The sequence below is a fragment of the Vanellus vanellus genome (genome assembly GCF_965231255.1).
Source record: "Vanellus vanellus genome assembly, chromosome: 2".
In the NCBI taxonomy this organism is placed as follows: Eukaryota; Metazoa; Chordata; class Aves; order Charadriiformes; family Charadriidae; genus Vanellus; species Vanellus vanellus.
In genome coordinates this window covers 152,489,963-152,515,637 of record NC_138906.1, presented here as the reverse complement: position 1 = coordinate 152,515,637, position 25,675 = coordinate 152,489,963, and the positions used below count along the sequence as shown (strand labels likewise).

The following is a 25,675-nucleotide window of genomic DNA, read 5'->3' as shown; positions in this document are numbered from 1 at the left end:
CATCCAGAGATGAGGACATCTCAGGGATCAAGGCACTTTTTAACTTCTTATCATGCAGTATGATCAACAATTTTCTTAGAGGACAGGAAATTCTAACTGGTCAGTATGTATCCAGACTAGCAATATCAAAAAAGCTTCTTCAATTGGGACTCACATTAGCCTCTTCTAGAGCTTCTGCAGTGCAGTCTGTACTGGGAAACAGTAGCTTGGCTAGAATGAGAAAAGTTCAGCTTACAGATTGTGGAGGCTCTTTGGGAAGTGAGCCATTTTCAGTGAGACATTTAAAAAAGCTGAAGGAAGAACTAGGAAGATAGGGCATTTGACTTTTTTTTTTTTCCTTATGTGAGCAAAAAGCCTTATCCAACCTGAAGCATTTTACCTGTAAAGTGAAATAACTATCACTTTTTTAATCAAATAATAGTAATGATTCAGTACCTGAGGAGATTTTGAAAGGCTACTAACTGTTGACCAGATGGACAAATACTGTGTAAATGACCACTGAACAATGCAGATATGAAAAACCCTTCATTTGCTCCCATGTTACCTACATATAGGAATATCAATCTGACACAAAGTGCCTTTTTTACCTACAAACAGTTTGAGCTACATGATATTGATAAAATACATTTCATTTTGAACAAAGTGAAGTTTCGAGCTGCTTCTCAGTTAATAATAGAAAACTTTATTTGGAATAGAAAATCTTTTTCCCAAATTACAGTTTGTTTTCCCAAATGTTAATATGCTTCCCTGTTTCTGTGTAATGCATAAGTAATTTTGTTTTCTTCTTGCTCCACATCTCTTAATTCTCAAAAATGTCCAAATTCTTTGATTTGAACGCTCTATATCATCATTATCATTGCTTCCCACATGTAGTTTTTAAATTTACAAACTAATGAATGCAGGATTAGGGTGGGGATTAATGAATATAACAGTATTTCTCTGGTGCCATAGGTGCTATTGTGCCATTGGTGTTAACTGTGCATAATAACATCAAAGAAATATGCTGTGCAATTTTGTTTATGAGCCTTTAAATGTCTATTCACAAACTAGATTGTTGTCAAAGTATATGGGCAGTCACTTTAACTTCCATTTTACAATTTATCATATCATCTTAGGACTGATTGATAATGATAATGAATTTCGTTCTCAATCTTTAACTGTACTTTTAGGAAAAAAGATGTCATGACACAGTTTGGTTTACATGCTCTAAGTGAAGGTTATAGACTATTATCGTACTTAGACTGTTTGAAAACAGAAAAGAAACCTTAAATATGTTGTTACATGAGTCTGAAAATGTTTGATTTCCACTGGAAAACAAAAGACTTAATTTCATTAATATATTACCTGCTTGATTTTGTAACTACAATGTTTTACTCCTATCACAGGTTTTGAGCTTTCACATTGTGAGGACCCTGGTGTGCCACAGTTTGGGTATAAAATCAGTGACCAGGGCCATTTTGCTGGAAGCACTATAATTTATGGATGCAATCCAGGTTACACACTCCATGGAAGTAGCCTCCTAAAGTGTATGACGGGGGAAAGAAGGGCATGGGACTATCCTCTGCCATCATGTATTGGTATTAGACTCTTATTTTATTTCATTTCTTTTTTACTTTAGCTGTTATCTGAATATAAGAAAGAAAAAATTGGAAGGTTTGTTAGAGCTATGTGAAATTTGGTCTGTATGTATACTGATCTATTTACACATACATTTACAGATCTGTCTACATAAATATCATCTAAGTCTATGTGAGTGGTGTTGCCTTTTTAGGCTTAAAAAAAGATAGCAATTATTAAACATTTGCACATACTGAAATTCGGAATATGTGAAAATCTAGCTATAGCCAGCAAATAGTCAACATAAAAAGACAGCTTAATCAGAAAGCCAGAACAATACATGTTTTATGAGGGTTTGTAAAACTAGTAGTTTGTTGTGGGTTTGTTTGTTGGTTTTTTTTTTTTTCTATTTGTATCTAAATAGCATTAAGCTAGAATACTTTTCATATATTTACAGATAAATACTATAAAAAAAATTAAAAGAAAAACTTAAAGATATGAAGAGACATAGAGTTATATTGTATTTTGGCTTCTGTTATGTGGCTGTGATGAATATTATACACTTTATTACAGTATGACATAAACTTTGTAAGTTGTGCATATACCTACAGGCTCAATTTCTTCCATATGAGAGCAAAAAGCAGGCAAGATTTAAATATTTTAGTAATTTTCTTCCTTTTTCATCTCCTTTCAGAGGAAATTGTAATTGAGTCAGTAGCAGAAGCAAGGGGTGAAATGCACTTTGTCCCTAAACTTAAGTTTGACGGAAATCAATGTACTTTGGCACTTCTTTATCAAGACCAAGCCCATTTAGGAAAAGTATGCAACAAATAAGAACTGAACAGCTCTCTTAGAGTAATAATTATGGAATAAATGCTTAAATCCCAAATTTGTGATAAGCCTTAACTAATTTCTATATCATTTAAGATACACGAAACCAAAGAATTAAGAAGAAAGCATGGCATTGGAGTGTACAAAGTACATATGATGGAAGTTGAAAAAAAAAAAAGATAAAATAAAATCTGCAGGTGCTAGAAAGTTGAAATTAAAAGTTTGAACAGCAAGTTACATATTCAGTTCCATTATAAGCATTAAAAATCATAGGATGTATCACCGTAGTAGCACTCAGTTATATAGAGGAGTGAGTTCTTGCTTAGTTTTAAAACAGACCAAGGCAAATATGTCTAAAGTTACTCCTTCATTTTTACTGATTATCTAGGTTATGTACTGTGCACTATTTACACTAACTGTGGGAGATTCAACTTTCTCATATTCTAAGCAAATATTCAAACCATCAACTAGGCCAAATTTAGAAGGTCTACTGGAAGGGAGTCACTAGAATAGCTCACACATGGGAGATAAACACTATTTTTTTATGCCCCTTACATGATAGAGGCTCTTTGGAGGAAGGTCTCTGGATTTAATCATTCAGCAGTCCCTCTCCAAATTAGACGTATCCAGCTCAAAAGATACAGGTTTGCCACCTTTGGATTAGACAGTCAGCTAGATTCAGAGCTGATATAAATTAATAAAAAATGTCAACAGAATGAAATCCAGAGCTGAATCTGGACCTCTGTTAAAAGTGATGATATGCTGCATATACTCAACATTTTATATTCTTTTTTTTGTTGTTGTTTCAGTAGTGGTAAACCATCCAACTCAAACCCCTGTTTTTCAAAATTTACACAAATTAAGCACCTAAGTTTTGCACTGCCACCATAATATTTTTGAAAACTATATTATAATTATTCCATAATGTTCTCTGTAGGTGAATCTATTTAGAATGTGAATCAATCTGTAGTGTAAACTTCTTGAGTTTTAAATTAATCTTTTACAAAAAAATCTATTAATCTGCTATTCACGGGGAGGTTAATTATCTACCCTGTTTAAAATGCCATGTATTTTTACATATTGCACTTCTGTAAGAAAATAAAAGTACATAGACGATGTCATTTAAATGAACTTTAGAATGATTTATATTGATTTTGGTTATTTTGGTTAAGTATTTAACCTGAGAGAGCTGAGAGAGCTGGGACTCTTTAGCCTGGAGAAGAGAAGGCTGAGGGGTGACCTTATTATGGCATACAAGTATCTAAAGGGTGGGCTGAAGGAATATGGAGCCAGGCTCTTTTCAATGGTTCCAAGTGACAGGACGAGGGGCAATGGGCACAAGTTAGTACACAGGAAGTTCCGTTCAAATACACGGAAACAGTTCTTTACGGTTCAGGTGACAGAGCACTGGCACAGGCTGCCCAGGGAGGTTGTGGAGTCCCCTTCTCTGGAGATTTTCAAGACCCGCCTGGATGCAGTCCTGAGTAATGTGCTCTGGGCAATCCTGCTTTAGCAGGGGAGTTGGACTAGATGATCTCTAGAGGTCCCTTCCAACTCTGATAATTCTGTGATTCTGTGATTTATCCATAGCCAAGTAGTATAACATGTTACTTGCATCCAGAGAGAGTTAGACTGCTGTAAAGCTGTTGTTTGTATCAACAGCAGTATCCATCCCAACCTGAAGATTTCATTGGTTTGGCTAAGTAGATTTTAATTTTAATTAACACAAATGAGATTTTGTTTAGAGAAGATTAAGAAGTCAAAAAGTTTTTGAATGACAATTGTAAATAATGATACTTTCTAGTTTTTAATGTTAATTAAGGATCACTGCAGATACTTTAAAATACTCTTGGAGCGATGAAGTATGAATCCTATAAAATACCTTAGACATCAGTTGGTATCTCGGGCTGAAAAATACATAGTAAAAGACTAATGATGTCTTAGTAATGGTACAGCATGAGGAAATAATTGGCTAGAAGAGAGCTGGGAAGCAGAAAGGCAGTTAAGAAATGCACAAGATCAGTAAGAAAAAGAATGCTCAGATTAGAAATGTTCCTCAAAGAAAACAACAAAGTTGCATCACAAAGGCTTTTACACATGACTGAGACCCCTTTTTGATATCTCTTTAATAAGTCCAAACAAAAACCTGAGTCTGAACATCTCTTACTCATCCGTGGTCAAAAGTCAGTTTTTGAGACTTTAAATTCAGTAATGGCTTAAATAGCATGATGTGAAGATGAATCAGCAGTAAAAAAAAAAAGATTGTTTTTACAATGCTGATGTTCTTTATATCCAGAATACTTGTTTATGAGTCTGGTAGCTCTATGCACTCAAGTTTTGTGCTTACAAAAACTTGGTCCCAGCTCACCACAAGATCTTTTAGGGTCTACAGATTGTTCAGGCAAACCATGAGAACCTGTGAAAACTGTGGTGCTTTGCATGAAATATTTTAGGCTGACACGCACAAATAAAATTTTGTCATGGATATTTATGAGCAAAATAAGTCAACAGACACTTTAGTTTGCTGCTACTATCACAAATTGCCTTAAAAATGCTACTGTTCTTGTTTTAGTACCATTTTATGGAAAAATGTGACATTGACAAGACAATAGCAAAACTGTTTTCAAGCAGTTGTAATAATCATAAATCTTAAACATGTAGTAAGTGTTACAATACAACATACTATCCATGGAATTTGCAGAAAGCAATGTACTATAATACATATTTCCTTTAACTTGATATCCTTAGAAGAATCTTTAGCATTTACACTTGGAGGCAAAATTAAGATTCTTAATTAAGATTGTCTTCATAGTAAGCAGTCTGGAGATGTAAGATAAAAAGGGGTTTGCTCTGTTACTGCTGACTGCAGCCTGAGAAGATGCTGTTTTCTGAGAAGTCACCAGCTGCATGGCTGATTCAGCAACCAGCAAAACCGGGGAGCTGGAACCTTGCTTCAGAAATAAGCCACTTGGGAGGGAGATGGAACCTTCAAAAATCATAATAAAAAAAGCAAACTGGTTATCCTGTGTGATAATTAGAAATTATAAACTTGTAGTTGTTCAGTGGTCCTGGATGAAATATAATTAATTTTTAATTTAATTGTTTGACATGAGTAATGTTTTCTTTATAGTGTACTCTATTTATATCCCTACTCTACTGGAAGGATAACAGACTATGCTATCTTCTGAGTTTAATAATTGCAAAAGATTTTTTTTAAAAAAGTATTTAGGAATTAACAGATTGGCAAAGTGCTTTAAAAATGTATGAAAAGCTACCTCTCTGCAAATTTACTTTTATTATGTCAGAAAATCCATCAAGAGTAGCATTTCAATTATGTCTTATCACAGAACTCACACATCATAAGGTAATAAATCTCTTAACTAAATATTTTAGATGATGTTAAGTCAAAATAAAACTGCATTTTAGTGATACCAAGACATCTAATCAAAGCATTATTTTGGCTTTGCACTTCACAAGAGAGAAAGCATTAGAGGGACTTTAAAAGGAAGGAAAGCAAAATAGGAAGGCTTTAAAGGCCTCAGGGATCTACATTAAAAAAATCAGGTTTTCTCAAAGATTAGGTATTAATATTATGAAATCCTCAGCTTTGCCTAATGACTGGCTGAGGCCATCTAAGAAGGAGCTACTTACCATCTGTCAGCCTCTATGAAACGCTATATCTTCATCATGAGGACAAGTTTTATAACTTTTTTTCTAGGCTGAAAGGCTGATTTTCTCTCTTAATAGTCTGCTTTTATTCAATATGTATCCTGTCTTTTTTGTTGTTCTTGTTGTTAAATATATTTTATTTTCTACTTACTCATTTGTTTAGTTTTCTTAATTTAATTCTACTGCTTTAGGGTCACATGTTGGTTTTGTTTGGTGGGTTTTTTGGGTTTTGTTGTTTTTTTTTTTGTTTGTTTGTTTGTTTATTTTTTTTTTTTTCAAGTAACAGTCCATATTCCTTTTGTTATATAATGGTATGTTTTCTAATTATTGTGGTGTATTCAAAATTATTAGAAAAACATAGGTGCCAAAGGAAAATACAACACTATTCAAATCAACCCACATTTGCAGGTTCCTTTCCCAAGGCGGTTCAAGTCCTTATATGTTGTTTTACAATCTTAAGCCACACAGTTACTTTAGTTTGCTACTTACTTGGTAAAGAAGAAGGTGTATAAATTGATTGCTCGGATGATTAGCTGGAAGACCACCTGTAATGAATCGAAAGTAACACATTGTGTAATGTTTTTTATTAGCTGAATGTGGAGGCCGTTTTAAGGGAGAATCATCAGGAAGAATCTTATCTCCTGGCTATCCTTTTCCCTATGACAACAATCTGCGTTGCATGTGGGTGATTGAAGTAGACCCAGGAAATATTGTCAGGTACGGGAAACAAATCTTAAAATGTTTACAGATATTTTTGTTTATATAATAACCAAGTCTTACCTGTACAATGGAGAAAAAGGGGATTTAGTTTTTAAAATTTAAGATGCAGCTCAAGGTTGTTATTTTTGTCATTCTAAGTCTGAATATGTAGGTTTGTGTTGAAACTATTGCTCAATAAATATTGAAGAAGATCAAATTTTGGTTTAAAATTTGTTATAATTTTGTGAAATGCTGATGAATTTCAAAATAATTTATATATCTATACATGTTTGCATATACACAAACTAGAAATGCTAACTGGAAATCTGTTTTTAAAATATCTAATATAAATGCTCTTTTAATACCAAAGTTACAAGACTGAATATGTACAAAGTAAAAAGTGCTGGAATCAGCAGAACTGTTTAGTGGAATAATCTACATTTAAAAAAAAAAAAAAAACAACCTGCAGTTCAGTAGTTATTTTAAGTCAGACACTTATTCACACTGTATCGTTAATTGCATGGGTTTACAGTTCTATTTAATTTGTTTTGATGGGAATGCGATACATAATATTGTCTTAAGAAAAACAAAACTATTTTCTGAAAAGATTGTGTGGGTATTTATAGATTATTTGAATGGCTAAAGCAATATATTTATTTCATGTTGACAAAAAATTATTAGTTGCAAAAGAATTTTTCTTTCAAATACATTTTGGTATTGCATTTTTAAGCATCCAGAGATAAAGGTGTGAACATTACAGAAAATAGCCAATGAAAATCAAAGTTTATTTGCTTTTTGGTTTAGGTTTGTTCCTAAAGATATGGTGTTGAGTAATATGAAAGCTGACAATAAAATGATGGTATTCTTACAGCCTCCAGTTTCTTGCTTTTGATACTGAGGCATCCCATGACATTCTACGAGTTTGGGATGGTCCACCTGAGAATGAGATGTTACTCAAAGAAATTAGTGGATCCCTTGTTCCTGAAGGCATTCACAGTACACTCAACATAGTAACTATCCAGTTTGACACAGATTTTTATATCAGCAAATCTGGATTTGCCATACAGTTTTCAAGTAAGTTGATTAATTTAATTCTTTTTTTTTTTTTTTTTTTTTTTTTTATAAAGTGGTTTACTCACAAGTAACTGTGGTGCTGGGTACAATTGAAATCAGTGACATTTCTGATTTTGCTAGGGAAAGAATTGGCCCAGACTTACAGATTTATTGTAAAGCTATAATTTTGTCTTAGAAGAAAAAAGAAATAAATAAAAATCGTGTCCTTTGCTAATTTGGCTTTGTTTCAAGGGCAGCTGGGGCAGTGCCAGAATGCTCATAATTATGATTGGTGTTTTTCACAAAGGAGGTGATGTAGGCATGTTAAAGGTTCCATCCTTTTCTAATCAATACGAGTTTCTGCTTTCAGAGACATCTGTGCAGAGTTTTCATTCCTGCTGTGCTTGTATAGGATGAAATGGGAAATAGCACTACAGGAACAGCAGTGTCCTTCTCCCTTTTGCCTTCTAGCGCTGTTTCATCTTATTACAGGCAGCATGGTGACAAATCTAAACAGTTACTTAACTGTTATTAAATCCCTTTAGACATTTTTAGTGCTGATACAGAAGAAATCATTGAGTGAGGTCCATTTTGACCTTCTTTCTTTTCCTGGTCAGTGAAATTTTTTATATATATATATTTTTTTTCTTTTTTTTTTTTTTCAAGATAAGCAAGATCTGATCTAATATCATTTTGTCTAGCAGTAGCAATGTTTCTAACATGGATTGACACAGAGACTCTTAATGATAACATTATTTACCTTGTTGTGCTTCCTGTGCTTGGTAGTTGTATTAACCCTCGTTTTCCCCCTACCCTCGTTCTTTCTATGTGCATGACAAATACACGTGTGCACACACAGTAATTTGAAGGAAGAATGAAATATGTGAGTGAAAGGATAAAGTAAAAGACATTTAATTTGCAGTGAAAGAATGCCTCTGCTCCATCTGCTGGTTTTTGAAGCCATGAATGGCTTCTAATTCCTTAGCTCCAAGATATTTTTGCCTTACGCCCTTCCAGAGCCTGCTTGGGAGAGTCTCACATATCTGCTTTCCAGTCTCAGACATGCTCCTTTATTTAATGGTTAAGCGAAAAGGGAATGGAGAGAGTTTTATGCACTGAACTTACTCAGGTAGTCATTTAGGGTGAGTGGAAAAAGAGATTGATGTAGAATAAGAATGGAGTTGTAAGGAAAAATGGATGGTACATGGTAGTAAAGCCATAAAGCAGCTACTGATGTACTTCCAGTACTTTACCTGAAAATAGGTTTTAGAGTTTCATCTGAAAGGAGAGGTATTTTATTTAATTCTCCATGGTTTTGCAGTCTGTTGGGATCTAATGATGACAGTTTAAAGGACCCATGAAGTGTTACTGCCTCGGCATTTCTCTTACTCTTCAGTCCGCGTTCACAAAATCACAGTGATCCTTCTCAAATACTTGACGTTGTGCAGTTTGGGTATATACTCCTTATCAGAACCACAGAGATTTTGTTGTTGTTGTCTTGTTTGTTTTTTTCCCCAAGTTAAGATTTTATAAATAATATATAAATAGCTTCACAACCTAAATTCCACTGTTGCTGTATGAACATACTTTTTTCAGTAACCAGAGAAGAAATGTATTTGAGGAGATGGAGGAAAGAGAAAGATAATTCAGTGCAACTTCGGTTCAAGCTTTCATATACTTTCTTTGAGTTTATAATGTTGTCTGAGTGAAACAGATGGTGTCTGCATACTTTAGCTACAGTGTAATTAACAAACAGAAAGCTCACACAGGGGAGGTATCTGCTTTAACTTTCCTCTTGCCATTTCATGAAATTGGGTATGAGTATTTAAGTGGATTATTGGCCCTTTTACCTCAAGAGGGATGTTATTCAATGACAACGGATATTTTATGTTCAAACCTTTTTAGAACCTTGAATGCTTTATCTTTTGTATTATTTTCTTAGTCCTTAAACAAAAATCTGTTTGTAAAATGTGGATTAAACTTCTTATCAGTTCCTTACAGTTGTTTATCTCATTTTATCAACTGTTTATACATAGCTCTGCATCTGTCATTTATTTAATGAGTGAAAATGTTCACCATTGATAATGCGGAATAATTTGAATTTGACTCCTTTACAAATCATCCAATATATACAGAAAATTAACTTGTATCTTGTAACATAAATTACAGGTGAGATAGCATTCTTCACCAAAGTAAAGGTGGGAGGGAAGGGACAGGGGGGAGAGGGAAAACCTAGAGAAGCTGAAATGTTATATAAATAGTAGAAAGAAAATTGTAATTTAATTAGTATTAGGTATTACAGCTGGTACTGTTAGAATTGTCTCTGTCTAGGGATGCCCAACACAATCCTCTACAAGGCATCAAAGCTGTTAATAATTTTGTAAAAATTAGGGTATGGGAAGGAGAAGGGAGTGAAGATGAGAATTTCTTTCCCTTTGACTCAGTTAGTCTGTTTTATTTGTTTCTTTTTTGTTTGCATGCCTTTTTGGAGGAAAAAAAAAGGGGGGGGGGAGGTTGTTATTTGAAGTAGTAGAACTATTTCCATTATTTTAACATTCATAATATCTTTCCATAAATGATCAATATGAAGGAAACTATTTACTTTATGCTGAACTTCTAAGGAATACTGCAGATTTTTTTTATGCTTGACAAGGATAAATTTTCTGAGTTAGTATAACTATGCATTACTCTGAGAGGGAGAAGAGAAAGTGTTGCATTTGGGATGAAATAAGGGAGATCAGCCTGCTCATGATTCTGCACTTTTCACCACCATCAGGTACCTAGGACTATTGAAAGTACAGCTTGTTTTATACATCTAATGTAAACAAAGAAATAAACACCACTACTCGTGACTTCACATCTCATCACTAGGCAGAGTAGACCTTTGGTCTAGTATTGTCTTTGATGTGTAGTGTATTATTTTCTTGTTGAATGTCTGCAAACCATGACTATGGAACCTCTTCACATAAACTTTAATGCTTCTTAGTTTCTGCAGTCTCCTTTGAGATGGCAGTGAAGGAACACAATAGAAAACAACCCACAAAGCCTGAAAAGCAAAGTACAAAAAGATGCGTACAAAAGTAGAATATTTAAAAGTTTTTTATATACTTGTAAAAGAAAAATAAAAACTCTGGAGATTTTCTAGTGGGATTGCAATATGAGGATTTTGGAACACGTCTAAATGGGATGAACAGATTGAATAATGTAGCTAGAGAACAGGTGCCAGCATTCTCCCCTTAAATTAGAAGAATGAAAGTTTGACAACAGGCCAAAAGCAATATGCAAACAGGAAGTACCTGTTACAGCATATTTCCTCTGTACTGTCAGAAACAAAGCATGAAGAGCCCAGTACATACTGGAAAAACACCAGTGAAATCAGCAGTAACTTCATTTGGTCAGTAAATTCTGCACTAAATAGAAAATCAGACCTTCAAGAAAAATGAAGGAGAAAGATAAGGGAAGAAGTGTGTATTTGCCAGAGACATGAGCTCTATACCCCAGGGTCAGACAGATGTATTAAGCACAATGAAACATTTTCTTCAGCTGACTTTGCTTCATTTCACCCAGCTGAAAGTAGTATCTGAAAGAGAAAAAGACAGAAAAAGAACTGAAAGAAGTTGAGTGGGAACACCAAACTACAAAAAATTGGGTGATAATAATTGTGTGTGCTTAAAATAATCTTTTAGTCCCTTTAATATGCGTGAAGTGTGTAATATCAGATCCTACTGAAGTTGATGAGATTATTTCCATAGATTTCAAGGGCCTTTGAATCTGGTATTAAAGGGAAGTTTTATCTGCTAGTTTTAACAGTTCAGGTGCCACTTATCATTCACGCAGAAAGGAAGGATCTGTAATCATCTTTCACAGGCCATTATTTCACTGTTGATAGCTGCACTACTGAGTCACTCAGCACCACAGGCTGCATTCTGCTCAGGCCTAAGTATGCAGACACTTTTCTAATTAAACAGCACAAAATACAGAGTATTTTTGGAGCATTACAAGGCAGCCAGTGCAGAACTAACCTGTAAATATGTTTTGAGTATTTGGGAGTTTTTTGTAAATGGGTCATCTAGCAGTATTTTATATCATGTGACAGCAATTTTGTAAATAACAGGATAAGCCTTTAAATGTTTGGATTTACTCTACTGTCAAACTACAGCTGTCCCTCCTAATTTTAAGACTGGGTGAATAGACCTTTGGAGTTACTCGTCTCTGTAGACTACAGAAAAAGCCTAGAAAATTTGTGTCGGATACCTACCTGGATGTCTTAAGTTTGGTAATATTAATTTCCAGTCTAGAATTTTAATGCATGATATTGCTTAATTTGATTACCTTTAATGATTAAATGCTTACCAGTCAGCTTTCTGTATTTATGTTTAATGCTGATTTACAGCTACAGCGTCTTCTAAATGTCCTGTGTCTGATTTTTTTGTTGTGTTTCATTTTGTTGGTTGGCTTTCATTGTTAGGGTTTTTTTGGGTGTGGCTGGGTTTTTGGTGGGAATTTTGTGTTCAAAAAACCCATATTCACCACAGTAATTTAGGAATATTTTTTAATACTTGAACACCTGGTTGTTTTCTTTTCTTTTCTCCAGTTTTACAGTAACAGAGATCACTACTTCTGACATGTTTAACCTGAAGGTGATTTGAGAATGAGTTTGGGAATTTAACTATTTTCTTTCTCAGAGTGCTAACTACTAGCACTACCGGTATAAGGATCACTTCCTAACCTAACTTCTTCACTTTTCTGAAGCAGCAAGACAGGATTTATTCTTCCTCATGTCTATTCCATAGCAGAACGATCTTTTAATCTTAAATGTTTTCATACTCTAGTTTGTTTATTTCTTCCAACTTTGAGAAGAGTCCTTTAGATTTAGAGATTTCAGGATGACAATTTTTCTACCAGAAATAACCATGAATGTTCACACTTCTTCATTTAGCCCTCTGTTTTTAGTTTAGTTTTGCTGAAGGTGGCGTTGGCGTGTGTATTCCTGTTTTTTTTTGTTTGTGTGTGTTTTTTTTTGTTTGTGTGTGGGGTTTTTGTGTGTTTGTTGTTGTTGTTTGGTCTGGTTTTAGCATTGAGTGGCTTAAAAGAAAGAACCCATTGAATAAATTTGTTTCTCTATCACTCGTTGCCTTTCTTCTAAATAGCAGGTATTGGTAAGACCCATTTATGTGTCTTTCAATGGTAAAAATGTTGTTCTTGCCACAGGTTTATAAATTATATTGTCTGCTCAGTAGCTATTAGCTTTTAGTTCAGTAGTGTACAGGATACGTGTATTTTATGTAGGCAAATACCCTGAGTTAATGCTTCCATGTAAAATGCCCTGGTAAAGGCTTGTAGCTAGAGAGACCTGGAGTTATGGTATGGATTGCTGAAAGCAGAAAGGAAGTATTGAAAGAAACAGGTTAATTTATAAATACTTTGGAATTGATAAATAAACAAATAGTCTTCTTGTTCATGTCACCATAAAAATAACTTATTTTAATTATATTGAAGATTGAAATTCCTTAATTTAAACCCCATACAACATAGTTTGGCCAAACCCTTGTAACTTACATCAATACAAAGCCTACTCACTTGCAGGTTTAGAGTACAAAATAGACTTTATCTGACTTGTGACATAACATTTCAGAGAGTTCAAGCTGATTTTTTTTTCTAAATTGGGTATATCATGTGTCTCAAATTAATGTTTTAAGGTCATATTTTAATTTCATATGTGTGAAATCTATTCTTTGAATCTGAAAAAATGTTTTATGTTAAAGCAATACAAAATTGAACATTGTACTTTAGGTTTCTTGGATAAAATTTGTAATTCTGGTAAGTCATTTTATTTGCAAACAAAAACATTACAGATCTTTATAATTGTTTGTGAAACAAAATAAATTCGGAAGTGCAAAAATATCTTTATGTGGAAACATAATGTTATAGATGAAACTACTTTTCTATTTCCAAAAAGGTTCTCTTTAACTTCTTCATCATTTTTTCCTCTTTGGTTAATCCAATCTCTTTCAATAAATTCTTTAAAGTTAGTTATTTATCAAAATAGTGCACAAGACAGTCAAATGTTTCTATAGTAATATGTTTGTACAAATCTTTGAAATTATTCCAGGTAAGATACTTCGAAGATTTAATTAATAGCATGTATTTTATTTTCTATTTTGTATTAGTCAGTAAAAAATATAGTCAAAAGTATAAAGATTATGCTATTTTGTGTAACAGTTGTCTTCCTAACAGATAGCTGTGGCATCAATAGAAAGACAGTACAATTTGATCTGTATCCACATACGCAATTGTATGATTTTAGTCACGGTAGCAAATCGGAGAATGAAGGGATAATGAAGACTGACCATCAAATAGTAGCCTGCGCTTAATAATACAGTTTGCCTCTCTAGACTCTTTTGGGAGCAAAATTATGTGCCTTGATTGAGTGGATAAGGAGTATAATGTCAATGAAGCTTTCCCTTCCTTGCATTTCCATTGCTATCAGCAAATGAGTAAAACTGCATGAGATCAGGGCTTGTTACTTATTATTTTCTATGTACAAAGAATTATCTCCCAAACCACTTGTCTGGTGGAGATTTCACCCTGAAAATTAGTCTCTGCATTCATACGCCACATTGGTTATTCAACAGTCCTTTTTTGCAAACTTACATGGAACTACAGGCAAACTGCAGTGTGACTGGCAAATACATCAGCTGAGGTTTACAGAAATTATGTTGATAAAACCATGTAAAGGTGACATTTTGCATCTTTAAATGTATGTGAAGTTCATCCTGACTCATTGAAATATCTTCTTAAAATACGTTTTGCATGTAAGAGAGCAGTAGTGAGCTGATTTTGCAGTATTGTCTGAAAGTGTATCTTGTTAAGTATTTGGTATAAAACACAGAAGAAAACAGCATGGAATTGATATTCAGTCATACTACTGGGGAAACCATTTTCCAATGGTAAATAAATGAGATGCCATAGTTTTTCCGCTCTCAGCTTTCACTGACAAATTCTGGTATTGCGTTAATGCTACTTTGGAGATGGATTTTCTGTTCCTGATTTGCAGTATCTGTAGTATCTTTTTATTAATGATTCATGTGCCATCCTTTATAGGCATCCTTTATAGACTAATACACAGGCACACACATGTATGCATGTATGTGCGTGCACACAATGTGCTCTTTCCTGCAAGTACAGATACATCTTCAGTACTGTTATCCTTTATTTACACTCAGATTACAGTAAAATGCATAGATATACAGCAGGGACAGCTATTTTGAAGTTTATCTTCTGTTTCTCCAAGGTCTTCTTGTCCTTCCACTTATGCATCTCTCGTTTGCAGTCAATGAGTGTAACTGAAGTGTGTTTTCTATTGTATGTAAACCATACCATAAGAAAGAAAGGTGTTGGAAAGTTTTATTGCTAGCTTGTAACGGCATGAACATATCACAAAAATATAACTAGAGAGAAGTAATATTTTAGGAGAATGGCAAAAATATACCTATATAAGTGAAATTCCTTGAAGGCATATCAAACTAGATTTACACTTGATCAGTGATACTTTTTCCTGTTCTGTAACTAATCTCACTGTCTTTTGAAAAGCTTTCACTTGTGGAATTCGGAGCCTCTTTCTCAAGCCATAATTCTTTCAAATTCTATATTTGGATTTTTACATCTCATATACATCATCTTCAATTTTGAGAATAGTTCTTAACGTGGAGGCTACTTCAAGTTTGTCAGCTCATTGTCTGTTCCTATTTTCCCTGTTACCCTATTCTTGGCTAGGGCTGGGTGTTTTGTAACATAGTTAAATTAAAGGGAGATTTTTGTTATTTTATTACCATAGAAATATTTCTTTTTTTCTTAAAAGCATTCCAGTAAGCTGCCTAATCTCATAAAGGACAGAACTAGCAAAGACATTCAACTGAAGAATTGGTCACCTTTCAGTCTTCTCTATATGACTGTGAAAAAAATTATTGGTGGACTGGTAACTTCAGACTGGCTGGACATATTCAGACATGCAGTCTGAGATAAAATTCATTTACATAGAGGAATTTTAAAATCATGCAAAAGAAAATGAAAAAAATCAAATCTTTATTATTCTTTGTATTCCCATTGTTGTTTTGGGAAGGTTTAATCTGTATAATGAGAATAGAGAAAACAGAAGCTGTTTTCTGCCAGTGTTCTGTAACTTTTTGTAAGTGACCATACTATAATGCTTTCCTAAATAAAAAAAATTAATTATCTTAACAAAGATCAGAGTAATGACATTCAAGTGTATGGACAGAAGTTTACCAAATAATGAGGCCAATACCAAATTGAATTGTATCAATACCAAATTGTTCAATTATAGTACCAAAAAAAAAAAAAAAAAAGGCAAAAAGTCAACAAATGCTGAATTTGTCAGATAGATTAAACACCTTCCTAATTACCAGGTGCCAGAAGCTCCAAATTTGGCCCTATCTTTAGGAACTTCACAAATATTAATAGGGCTTTGAAACTGTAAGGCCATAATGCATATATACAATTTGTGATACTAAAAGACAAACCAGAAAATTTAACTTTTAAGGTAGGAGCATTATCCCCCTCTCTTCAGATGATTTCGGTTCACCCAGAGTGCAAAATCAAGGGCAAGGCAAACCAGCAGTGCTGTTCTGTTGCACAGCTGTATCCTTAACAGTTGCAAAAGAACAGGTTGTACACTAGTCTGTAAAAAATCAAATTAAGCAGATGTATTTTCACTCAGGTCATCCTAACGATATTTTCAGTAGAAATGGTATTAAGAAATGGATGATCGTTGGTAAGATTTTTCAATGCATGAGTAGCCCTTGTGTGTGGTCCAAGATCCTGGTGATCGCTTCTTTCTGAGAAGCTATTTCTATCTCCCTGTATTCATATATGCCATCTGAAGTAGGGGTAAATCTGGTATAAAAAGCTCAAAACCCCCTGTCATTCCAAAAAAAAAACCCAAACCCCAAAACATGCAATCTAAATGAAATTAAGATTTTCAAAACACTTCTCCCCAGCTGGAGTGCATTGCCAGCGTGATTACATATTGTCACAGTATCCATTTTCTGCTGAGTTCCAGCAATTATCTGAAACCATATGTCAATTAATTTATTTGGGGCTGGGTTTCATACTCAGTGCCAAAGCTATGAGCAAATGCTTAAGGGATAATAGATGTTCAGAACTCAAGAGTTCATATTTATGGAAAAAGAGATCTACTTAAGAACTGGGAAAAAATAGTTCATATAGTTGTCCAATAAAACATGATAAGAGCAGTGAAGTGCTTCAGATAGTTTTAATAAAATACATTTTAAAAAATAATGAAAATTGTCAACAAAAACAATAAGAAAAAAAAAATTAGGTTATCTCATTAAACCTGTGCCTGTTATGTCCCTAAGAACTAAAACATATTTGGCAGTAAAATCAGATAAAGTACCTTAGGAAAGAACTTGATCTCAACCCTTCCTCCCACAAAAATAATGTGAGACTGTACCAGGTTACAATATAAACAACACTTTTAAAACAAGTTCTGTTAACAATTGCTACTAAATACTTTTGGTTGATAATCAGTAGAATGCATAAAATAATCTGGATACAAATTCTGAATACAATAGCAATGAAATAATATTTAAGTATGCAGTTGGCCAAGTAGTTTACATTTTCCAACTTAAGTTATCAAGTTCTAAAACTTATTCTAAAACTTCTCATTATTGGTTATACAAACCATTGCTGTTGGAAACACAGAAGTATAAACCACCAGATTTCATAAAGAATCATATGCAATACAAAACAAAACCAACGTGATGAATAGTTAATAACATGGGACTTGGTATCTATGGTAACCATGAATTCGTGATGTCTTTCAAAGCTACCTCTATTGTTGAGCCTTCTCAGAAAATCTAACAGGTGAATCTACACTGATTGAACTATGTATGGAGTGGATTTCTTAATAAGCTCCAATATACATCAAATACATAAAATGGTTTAACTAAAAATATTGAATATGTGGCAGGAGAAAGATGCAAAACCAAACCAGACAGATGTTTGTTTTTCTTTTTTCCTAGGCTTTGGCCAAATTTAATTTTTGTTTAGTTTTGTTTATTTTTCCCCAAAATGATTAATAACTCTTCTACATGTCAAATAAAATTACTAAAATAAAGTGTGTTTTGATAGTTAAGAGTAAGATCCTTGAAGCCAACTCTATGCACAGAAATGTAAGTAATTATTTAAGTCTATGAACAACAAATTCAGTTCCAAACTTAATTTGTTTATATTTTCTTTCAAAGTTTCTTAAAGAAAATAATATTTTCCTATGGCAGGGTCCTGAGTGCACTAAACAGGCCTCACTTGACCCTGAGCATCCTCATCTGGGAACCCCGTTACCCCCTGCCCAGGACCCTCATTTCAGCTCAGCACAAGGCTCCTGAGCAATGCTGTGGGCGTGCTGGCCTCCAGCCCTGTGGATGGTCCCCCTGGACCTACACTGTGGGGAGCTTGGCTCCTGTAGAGACCCTTCTGCCCTATGCTGTAGGGAGCTTGGCTCCTGGATGGACTGCAAACCAGTCATATCGCTGGATTATATTGCCTGATTTAGTAGTCATTTTCAGAGGGTAGATGCTTTTCCCCAAAATCCCTCCCATTTCCCACTTGTCAAATGTATACTTAGAGCAGAATGTGTTATGGGGGTTACCAGGCATGGCTTTACTTTCTGTTTTTGTCGGTAACAATTGTCTTCAAAAGATTGCTAGTCAGGGTCACCTCTAAAGCTTTTTTTGCAGATTGGGATCTCCCAGAAAGCTTTGTAATCAATTTATGTGTAGGGGTGGATGTATGAGCACGTACATGTGCGTGTGCCCACATATAATGCATCAGAAGTTTAAGAGAACAATACCATACAAAGACCTTACTGGTTATTTATTATCAGGATGATATTACCAAAATGGGAATATCATTTGTTATACACTGGGAAATAGGGAAAGAAAAAAACAAAAAAAAAACCACATTACCTTGTAAAGGACCTAACAGCAGTTTCCAGCGTGCATCTTTTCATCCAACTTTACAAGTTGTGGCTGTTTCTGTGAGCCTGGGGACAGCCAGCAAAATCCCCACTGAGGGACTATGTAGGTGCACAAATTCACAAGAAATCTGTAACTTGTTTAGTGAACTTGTTTTTCAGGAGGGAAAATCCACTTGACTTAACCCTTCTTTTGACAATAGCATGCACACAACCTATGTTTGACAACTACATGTTTGCAAAGATAAGTACACAACACAACTGGGGTGTGAAGACCTTCAAACTTTGTGTTACACACCCCTTTTTGTGTTCTGCCCATGTTGTGGTCCCTGTGAGTTCAGAGGCAGCCAGGAAAATACCCACGGAGGGCTGCTGGGGAGGAGTGTTATCCTTTCTGTTCCAATGTATAACTTTTCTTCAGTCATCTGTTTCCTGTTCTGATGTGTGGTACCAGACTTGGTGCTAGGATGTATTTGGCCAGTGCTCTAGTGTAAGACGGAAATAAGACTCAGAAAGGTTCACCGAGACTTCTAGAGGTATGGTGGAGATGGGCTCTGCTATCTGCAGGATAAGTACTATTCCTCTGGATTTGGACAGCAAAATGACCAGTTGCCTATGCCAGAACCTTGGATTGCCAAGGTGGTTGCTGCTGCTGCTCCGAGAAAGTTTGGAGTGTGTTTCCTGGAAGCTACTATTGACAATCCACAGCATCTACTGCTCCATCACCTCTCACAGTTCATACAGCAACAAGAGAAGCAAGCCAATCTGCTATCCCAGCTCTAGACACTCAACATGGACCTTCTCCCAGAAATTCGTTCAAGAATTTAATCTTTTGTCTGTTCGTCTTGGAAGATCTGCAACAGAAACTTATACTGATGATTCAGCTATCTTCTTTCCAAGTTTTTATTTCATTTAGAATAGTTAAGGATTATTTGAAACAGAAACTGAAGCTAGGCCTATGCACTGCATTCTTTGAGCTATTGACTCCTGAAATAGTCAGGAAGTTCTATGTGACAAGTCACATCAATATGTATTCTATCTTCTGCTTCTTATCAGACAGAAGAAATATGAACTGTGGTCTACCCCACTTTACTAATTTCTGTGGTTTGAGATGAGATCTTTTGTTTGTTTGAGTTTTTTGTTTGCCTTTTCCCATGCAAAATGAACTTGACCTATCTTATAACTCTTAACTTATTTACTGTTTCAGAATCTGAGAGGAATGAAACCCAAAATACTTGCCTAAGATGATATAGTTAAGAGTCAGGTAAACACAAAACTTGCCTAGACAACCTAGAAACCCCTGATTGTGCAAAATGTTAAACTCTTTTTGTTGAGGGGGTGTGTTGTCCCAAATAAAATACTGATTCTGTGCTTTATTCTTAATATTTCCCATCTTAGTCTTCAAACAATAACTGGCAAACTTAGAGTCTATGAAGTCATGCAAAGTCAACAAACTGAGTCTATGGTTAGAATTTACTTAAGAATTATAATGGTTATGCTCCTAAATCTCTGTTAGATGTACAGCAGAAACAGAAGTTAAAAATAGATTTAAAAAATTATCTTAGCAGTGCTTCTGTTGGTAGAAGACAATGAAACCACTGTGGCTGTTTTATTCTTTCTTTTTCAGGAAAAGTTGTATAGAAGGTTGGATTTGAGATAGCAAATGCCAGGCTAACCTGATTCTCAAACAGACAGTATTAGAGATGCAGGGAGACTGCAGTGTCCGTACGGGTAAACGTATTACGTGGAGTCTGGGACAGCTTGAATTTTGAAGGTGCAGTCTGTCAGGATTGGTTCAGGCTGATGCAAATTTGAAAGACCAACAATTATAGAAAACATTTATTTAAAGTGATAGGAGTTTAGAAGAACACATTGGTTTAAATAAGTTAAGAATAAATTTTTTTGACATGCCGTGTATTATGAAGAGCTTGAAGTTTGGAAGGCTTAGAGCTTCTGCCTTGATTTTGTGCTTTAGAGAGAAAAAAAAAAAAAAAGAAAAAGAGAAGAAAAAGAAAAAAGAAAAAAAAAAACACTTTTTTTTTCCCCCTAATTCTCAAATAAACAAATAAAATTCCCCTTTCTTTTCTCTCCAGAAGACATGCACAAATTAATCGAAATGAAGAAGTAATTTTGTCTCAGGGTTGGGATTCAAACTCTTTACTGACATTAGACCTGGCATGCATTAGAAATTAAACTTAGAAATCACTGTTAAGAGCAATAAATCCCAAGACATTTATTATATTGAGCCCAGCATCAGCAGAGTCCATTACTGCCTTGTCACACTTTTAACGCCATGTTTCAAAGTATCTTTCCTGCATGAAAATGGAGGTGTCATCTTAGGACATTACAGCCACGTATCAAATTGCCTGGGCTTATTAACCTTTGGACCCTGGCAGTAACTTTCTATTTTTCAGGCAGGAATGACCAATTTACAATAATTTAATTTATCTGATTTATTGTTTAATTGTTTTTCAGTGCATTATTATTAAAGAGCTTTATCAAAATGTTTTTCTACTCCACATCAAGGAAATTTGTAGACAGATCTGTGTTTAAACTCTTTCTGGGTCTGACTGAATTCTGGTTAACAGCTTCTGCACCTCTATAGGAGCATCTGTACAGCCGTGTACAGATAGTCAAGTGATGATTTAGGGTACTATCTCTTTTCATCTTAACTGCTCAGAGCATATGAATCTGATCATATGAGTGCTCTTAGGAGAAATCCAAACAAGTTTGGGAAGGGGGGGCAGAATTTTTTACATGGCTTGGCTGCCATGAAACTACAAAACGAGATTCTGCCCCACTTTCTTCAAGTCACATAGTGGGAATGGGATAAGATAACTAACTCTCCAGAGTATTACTTGCGCCTGTGCATTAGCACATGTTTCATGGAGAATTGTTGGTCTCATATTCAAAGTCTACATTAGGGAATATTTTGTATGGGTATCTGAGACGTTAAGTCTCACTTGTGGATCTTTTAGCTATTTCTGTATTAGCAAGTAACATACACTACCAGGAGCCGATGTAATGATTGAAACATCTGGTAATGAAACACTGCTGGCAACACTGTTCATATTCAGAGATATTCTTGGTTCAAATTTGTTCTAGTGTAGTTCAGAAGTGTATCTTCCAGTTTAGTTTCATCCAAAAAGAATCAATTCCAAAACCATGCCCCAATGTAAAACAAAACACCATCTGGAGTTTTATTTCACAAACACGCTCAGCTCCAAACACTTTCTGCCACCCTGAACATGTAGAAAGACATACAAGCTCTGTGTGTCTAATCTGTCCAGAATTCCTCAGCTATTGAACAGTTTAAACATTGAGTCTCATTTATCTGCATCCTGAAGCTGGAGTTCTTGGTCAAGAACTGCCTCTTTGAGTTCTTAATATAGCACAAATCTTTTGACTGATTGCTGTGTAATTATTCCAAACTAGCACTGCCCAGAGAAAGAATAAAATAGGTCTCTGCATTTCTCTGTCTTCATTAGGGAAAAAAAAAACCTCTCAGATGGTCACACACAGGTTTATGCTACACACAGTCATACTTTCACCTGTCATGTTGCATGTACTAGATAATAGACACTTTTTGGAGTTTGTCTTTTTCCAATCTAAAATGTCATTTATAGGAATTTAATCAATTACATTTACAAATCATATCTCACTAGTTATTCAAGACAATTTGACCATAAGAGAAGTCTTTTCTTAACTCCGAGTTTACAATGATTGTAATAGAATGAAACCTGATGTATTATTTTTTTTACATTATCTATCAATTTTAATATGTCACGAAGAATTTTAGAGACTATACATGAACTTATGAAGAATTATGGTAGCCTGCTCCACTTAGTTTGCAGAAAGCTCTGAAGGCTACATTGCAAAGTTATAAGGGACTTTATAATTCCTGAGCTTTTTGCTTAGTCCACAAATATTCATGGGGAATGATGAAGGCAGTGACTGAGGTCCCTGAATATATAATAGGAAGAAAAAAGAGGTTTTGTACTGGAATATACATTTCATAAGTAACACAGTATAGAAACTTCAAAACGAGAAAAAGAAAATAGGCTCAAGGTAGGTAATGAAAAGAAATATTAACAATCCCCAAACAAAATAAAGAAGCAAAAGGATAGTTGAGAATGCTGTACAGAACACACCCTATCAAGACAATTATAATAGAAATCCTCTCTGAAATCAAAGAAAAAGACACAGTCATTAACAGTAGTATGATGGGCTAGAGTCAGGCACGTGAAACAAAAACTAAGTAGCACAGCAGATATTACAAAAAGCTATGATTAAGAAATTCTATTTGAATATACAGTTAATATATGTTAGCTATTAAGAAATGCATTGGTTCTATAATTATGTAGAGTACTGAGATTTTGCTCCTCCATTTTCTTTCTTATACCATTATTTTTTAACCTTGCCCCCAAAATAGATATTTCTTTATTTGAGGATTCATATTCTGACAATTTGATTTATCAAAAAAAAAACTTAAAATTTCCATCTCCTTTTTGAGACAAATATATGACAACGAGTGAGTCAAAATAAGATTTATTATAACAAATTTATTCTTAAGATACAGGTTACATGTCTAATATAAATTATTCATACAGGATTTTTCTCTCAATCAAAAAAGGTTGATGTATCAGGGTGATGGTTCCTTCCATTCCATCACATAAGAATGTTAAGTGTCTAAGACAGGAGTAGATGTTTCTCCCTTGTGATATTGACTGTAGAGGGAATCTAGGAAACAAGCCTTTTAATAAAACACTTAACTTTCACATGGTCAAAATTAATTTAAATGAATCCCACTCCTAATTAGGCAAGTTGAATTTAGACACACGTTTAAAAAGAAACATATGTGGTTTTTAGAAATACTGTGAAAGAATAATTTATTTACTTTAATCTCACTATATGTGTGGAACACTACCTTGTCCTAGTGCAGTCCAGTATGCATACTTATCCAAGGCTTTTACTTATTTTTACCCAATCACATTCCCAAAAACTGTGGGACAAATTATACTATTCTAAGTTAGTGTCTTTGTAGGTCTACACTGTACTTGCACCAGGAAATCATCATTGTTTTATTACCCTAATGATTATAAATAAATAAATAAATATATTGCATATCATGTAGTAGTAATATTATGGAGATTTTTTTCTCTCTTTGTTAAAATGCCTCCCTAAAGTAACACTGTAACAGAGAACACAGAAGTAAAATTTCCCACAGATTTTAGACAAATAAAAAAATTATTATTTATTTATGGGAAAATAAATATTTTGTTTCATGAATGCTAGTGCTTTTAACAGCATGCTGGGTTCTTTCCCTTTCTTAAATTTTATTCATTGAGAATACATTAATTTATTTTTATCAGCCTATTGAGAATTTCTTTATGACACTCATGGTTGGTTTTAAAATAGTAACTCACCTTGTCTGTTAGACTGTTTCATAAATCTTTCAGTTAGAATTGATACTATTAATAGAACCTTGAAATCGCTGAGCAAACTCTGTAGTCAAATTGTTGAAACATGGATTTGATAAGTGCAGTAGAAATGGATGGAAAACAGGCTGTTCTACCAGGCTCGAAGAGTACCCATGGTCCAAAACTCAGGTGGCAGCTGATTATCAACAGTCCCCCTCGGGGTGGTTTTTTAGAGATCGAGTACTTAAAAGTCTAAAATTGAGACTTAATAGCAATTTATCTACTTCTACATTGGGAGCAGAGAACCTATCTTTTGCCTTCTAGTGTTATAATGCAAAAATCAGTCTTAATGTAGTCTTTTTATTTTTAAATTAAATCTGTGTGTATTTAATATGAATTTGTAAAGTTAAAAAACAGTCATAGAATAGTTTATGTTGGAAAGGACCTTTGTCTTTTGGATCTCTAGTCCAACTTCCTGTTCACAAAAGAGTAAAAGAAATCAGGCTTTTTAGGGCTTTGAATAACTCCAAGGTTGGAGATAATACACCACCTCTGGAAAAAATGTTCTGGTGTTTGACCGTCCATGTGAACCTGTTTTTTCTTTTATACAGTTGGAATTTTGCTTGTTGCAACTTCTGAATGCAATTCAGGCTTTTGCAGCACACATCCAAGAAGAGTTTTTATTTTCTCTACTCCTTTTCTGCAAAGCTGCTTTCCAGCAAATTATTTCTCGGGATTGATTTACCCCAGATGCAGGATTTTACATTTCCTTTTTTGAACATCATGAAGTTTCTTTCAGGTCTTTTCTCCAGCCTCCTGTGATGTACCTAAATAACATTGATGCACTAGAGCATATCAGCTGATCCTCCAGTGCCTGTAAACTTGCCAAAAGTTTGCTCGGTTCGATTGTCCCCATCTTTAATGATGGTGATAATATTGAAGTCAACAACCACCCCTGAGGGACACTGTTGATAATCAGCTGCCACCTGAGTTTTGGATCACGGTTACTCTTTGAGCCTGGTAGAACAGCCTGTTTTCTATCCATTTTATACTCCACTTATCCAATCCATGTTTCAACAATTTGACTACAGAGCCAAAAGAACAAGTAGGTTCAACAAGCATGCAAGTATGCAAGATGGTTACTAGACATGGCAAATAAAGAGAAGATTATCAGTGTGGCATATATATCTCATATTATAAAGTTAATTTGCATAATTATTACTAGGTGGTTAAAAAAAAAAAAAAAACCAAACACTTTGTATCAGGAATGTCAAATAGGTCTGGGTGGTCCTTTACCTTCTTTTTGAGCCATACACAATTCCTTTCCAGAATTATACAATCTACTAAGAACAATATGATGTACAGCTAATAACAAATTTTAAAACAACTTTATCTCTTGAGCACTTCAAGACTGAATACAAATTCTTTTTAAGTA

At 34.4% G+C, this 25,675-nt stretch overlaps 1 protein-coding gene across 3 annotated transcripts in view; it reads left to right on the top strand.

Moving 5' to 3' along the window:
• CSMD3 (CUB and Sushi multiple domains 3) overlaps positions 1–25,675 on the top strand; it is a gene marked incomplete at both ends in the record, with an annotated part of 716,885 nt that overhangs the window by 474,177 nt on the left and 217,033 nt on the right. For all 3 annotated transcript variants that reach the window (XM_082479076.1, XM_082479075.1, XM_082479074.1), the window contains 3 exons: positions 1,386–1,577; positions 6,648–6,774; positions 7,628–7,830. In XM_082479076.1, coding sequence (XP_082335202.1) covers positions 1,386–1,577; positions 6,648–6,774; positions 7,628–7,830 — 522 coding nt within the window. The remainder of the gene's footprint in view (positions 1–1,385; positions 1,578–6,647; positions 6,775–7,627; positions 7,831–25,675) is intronic.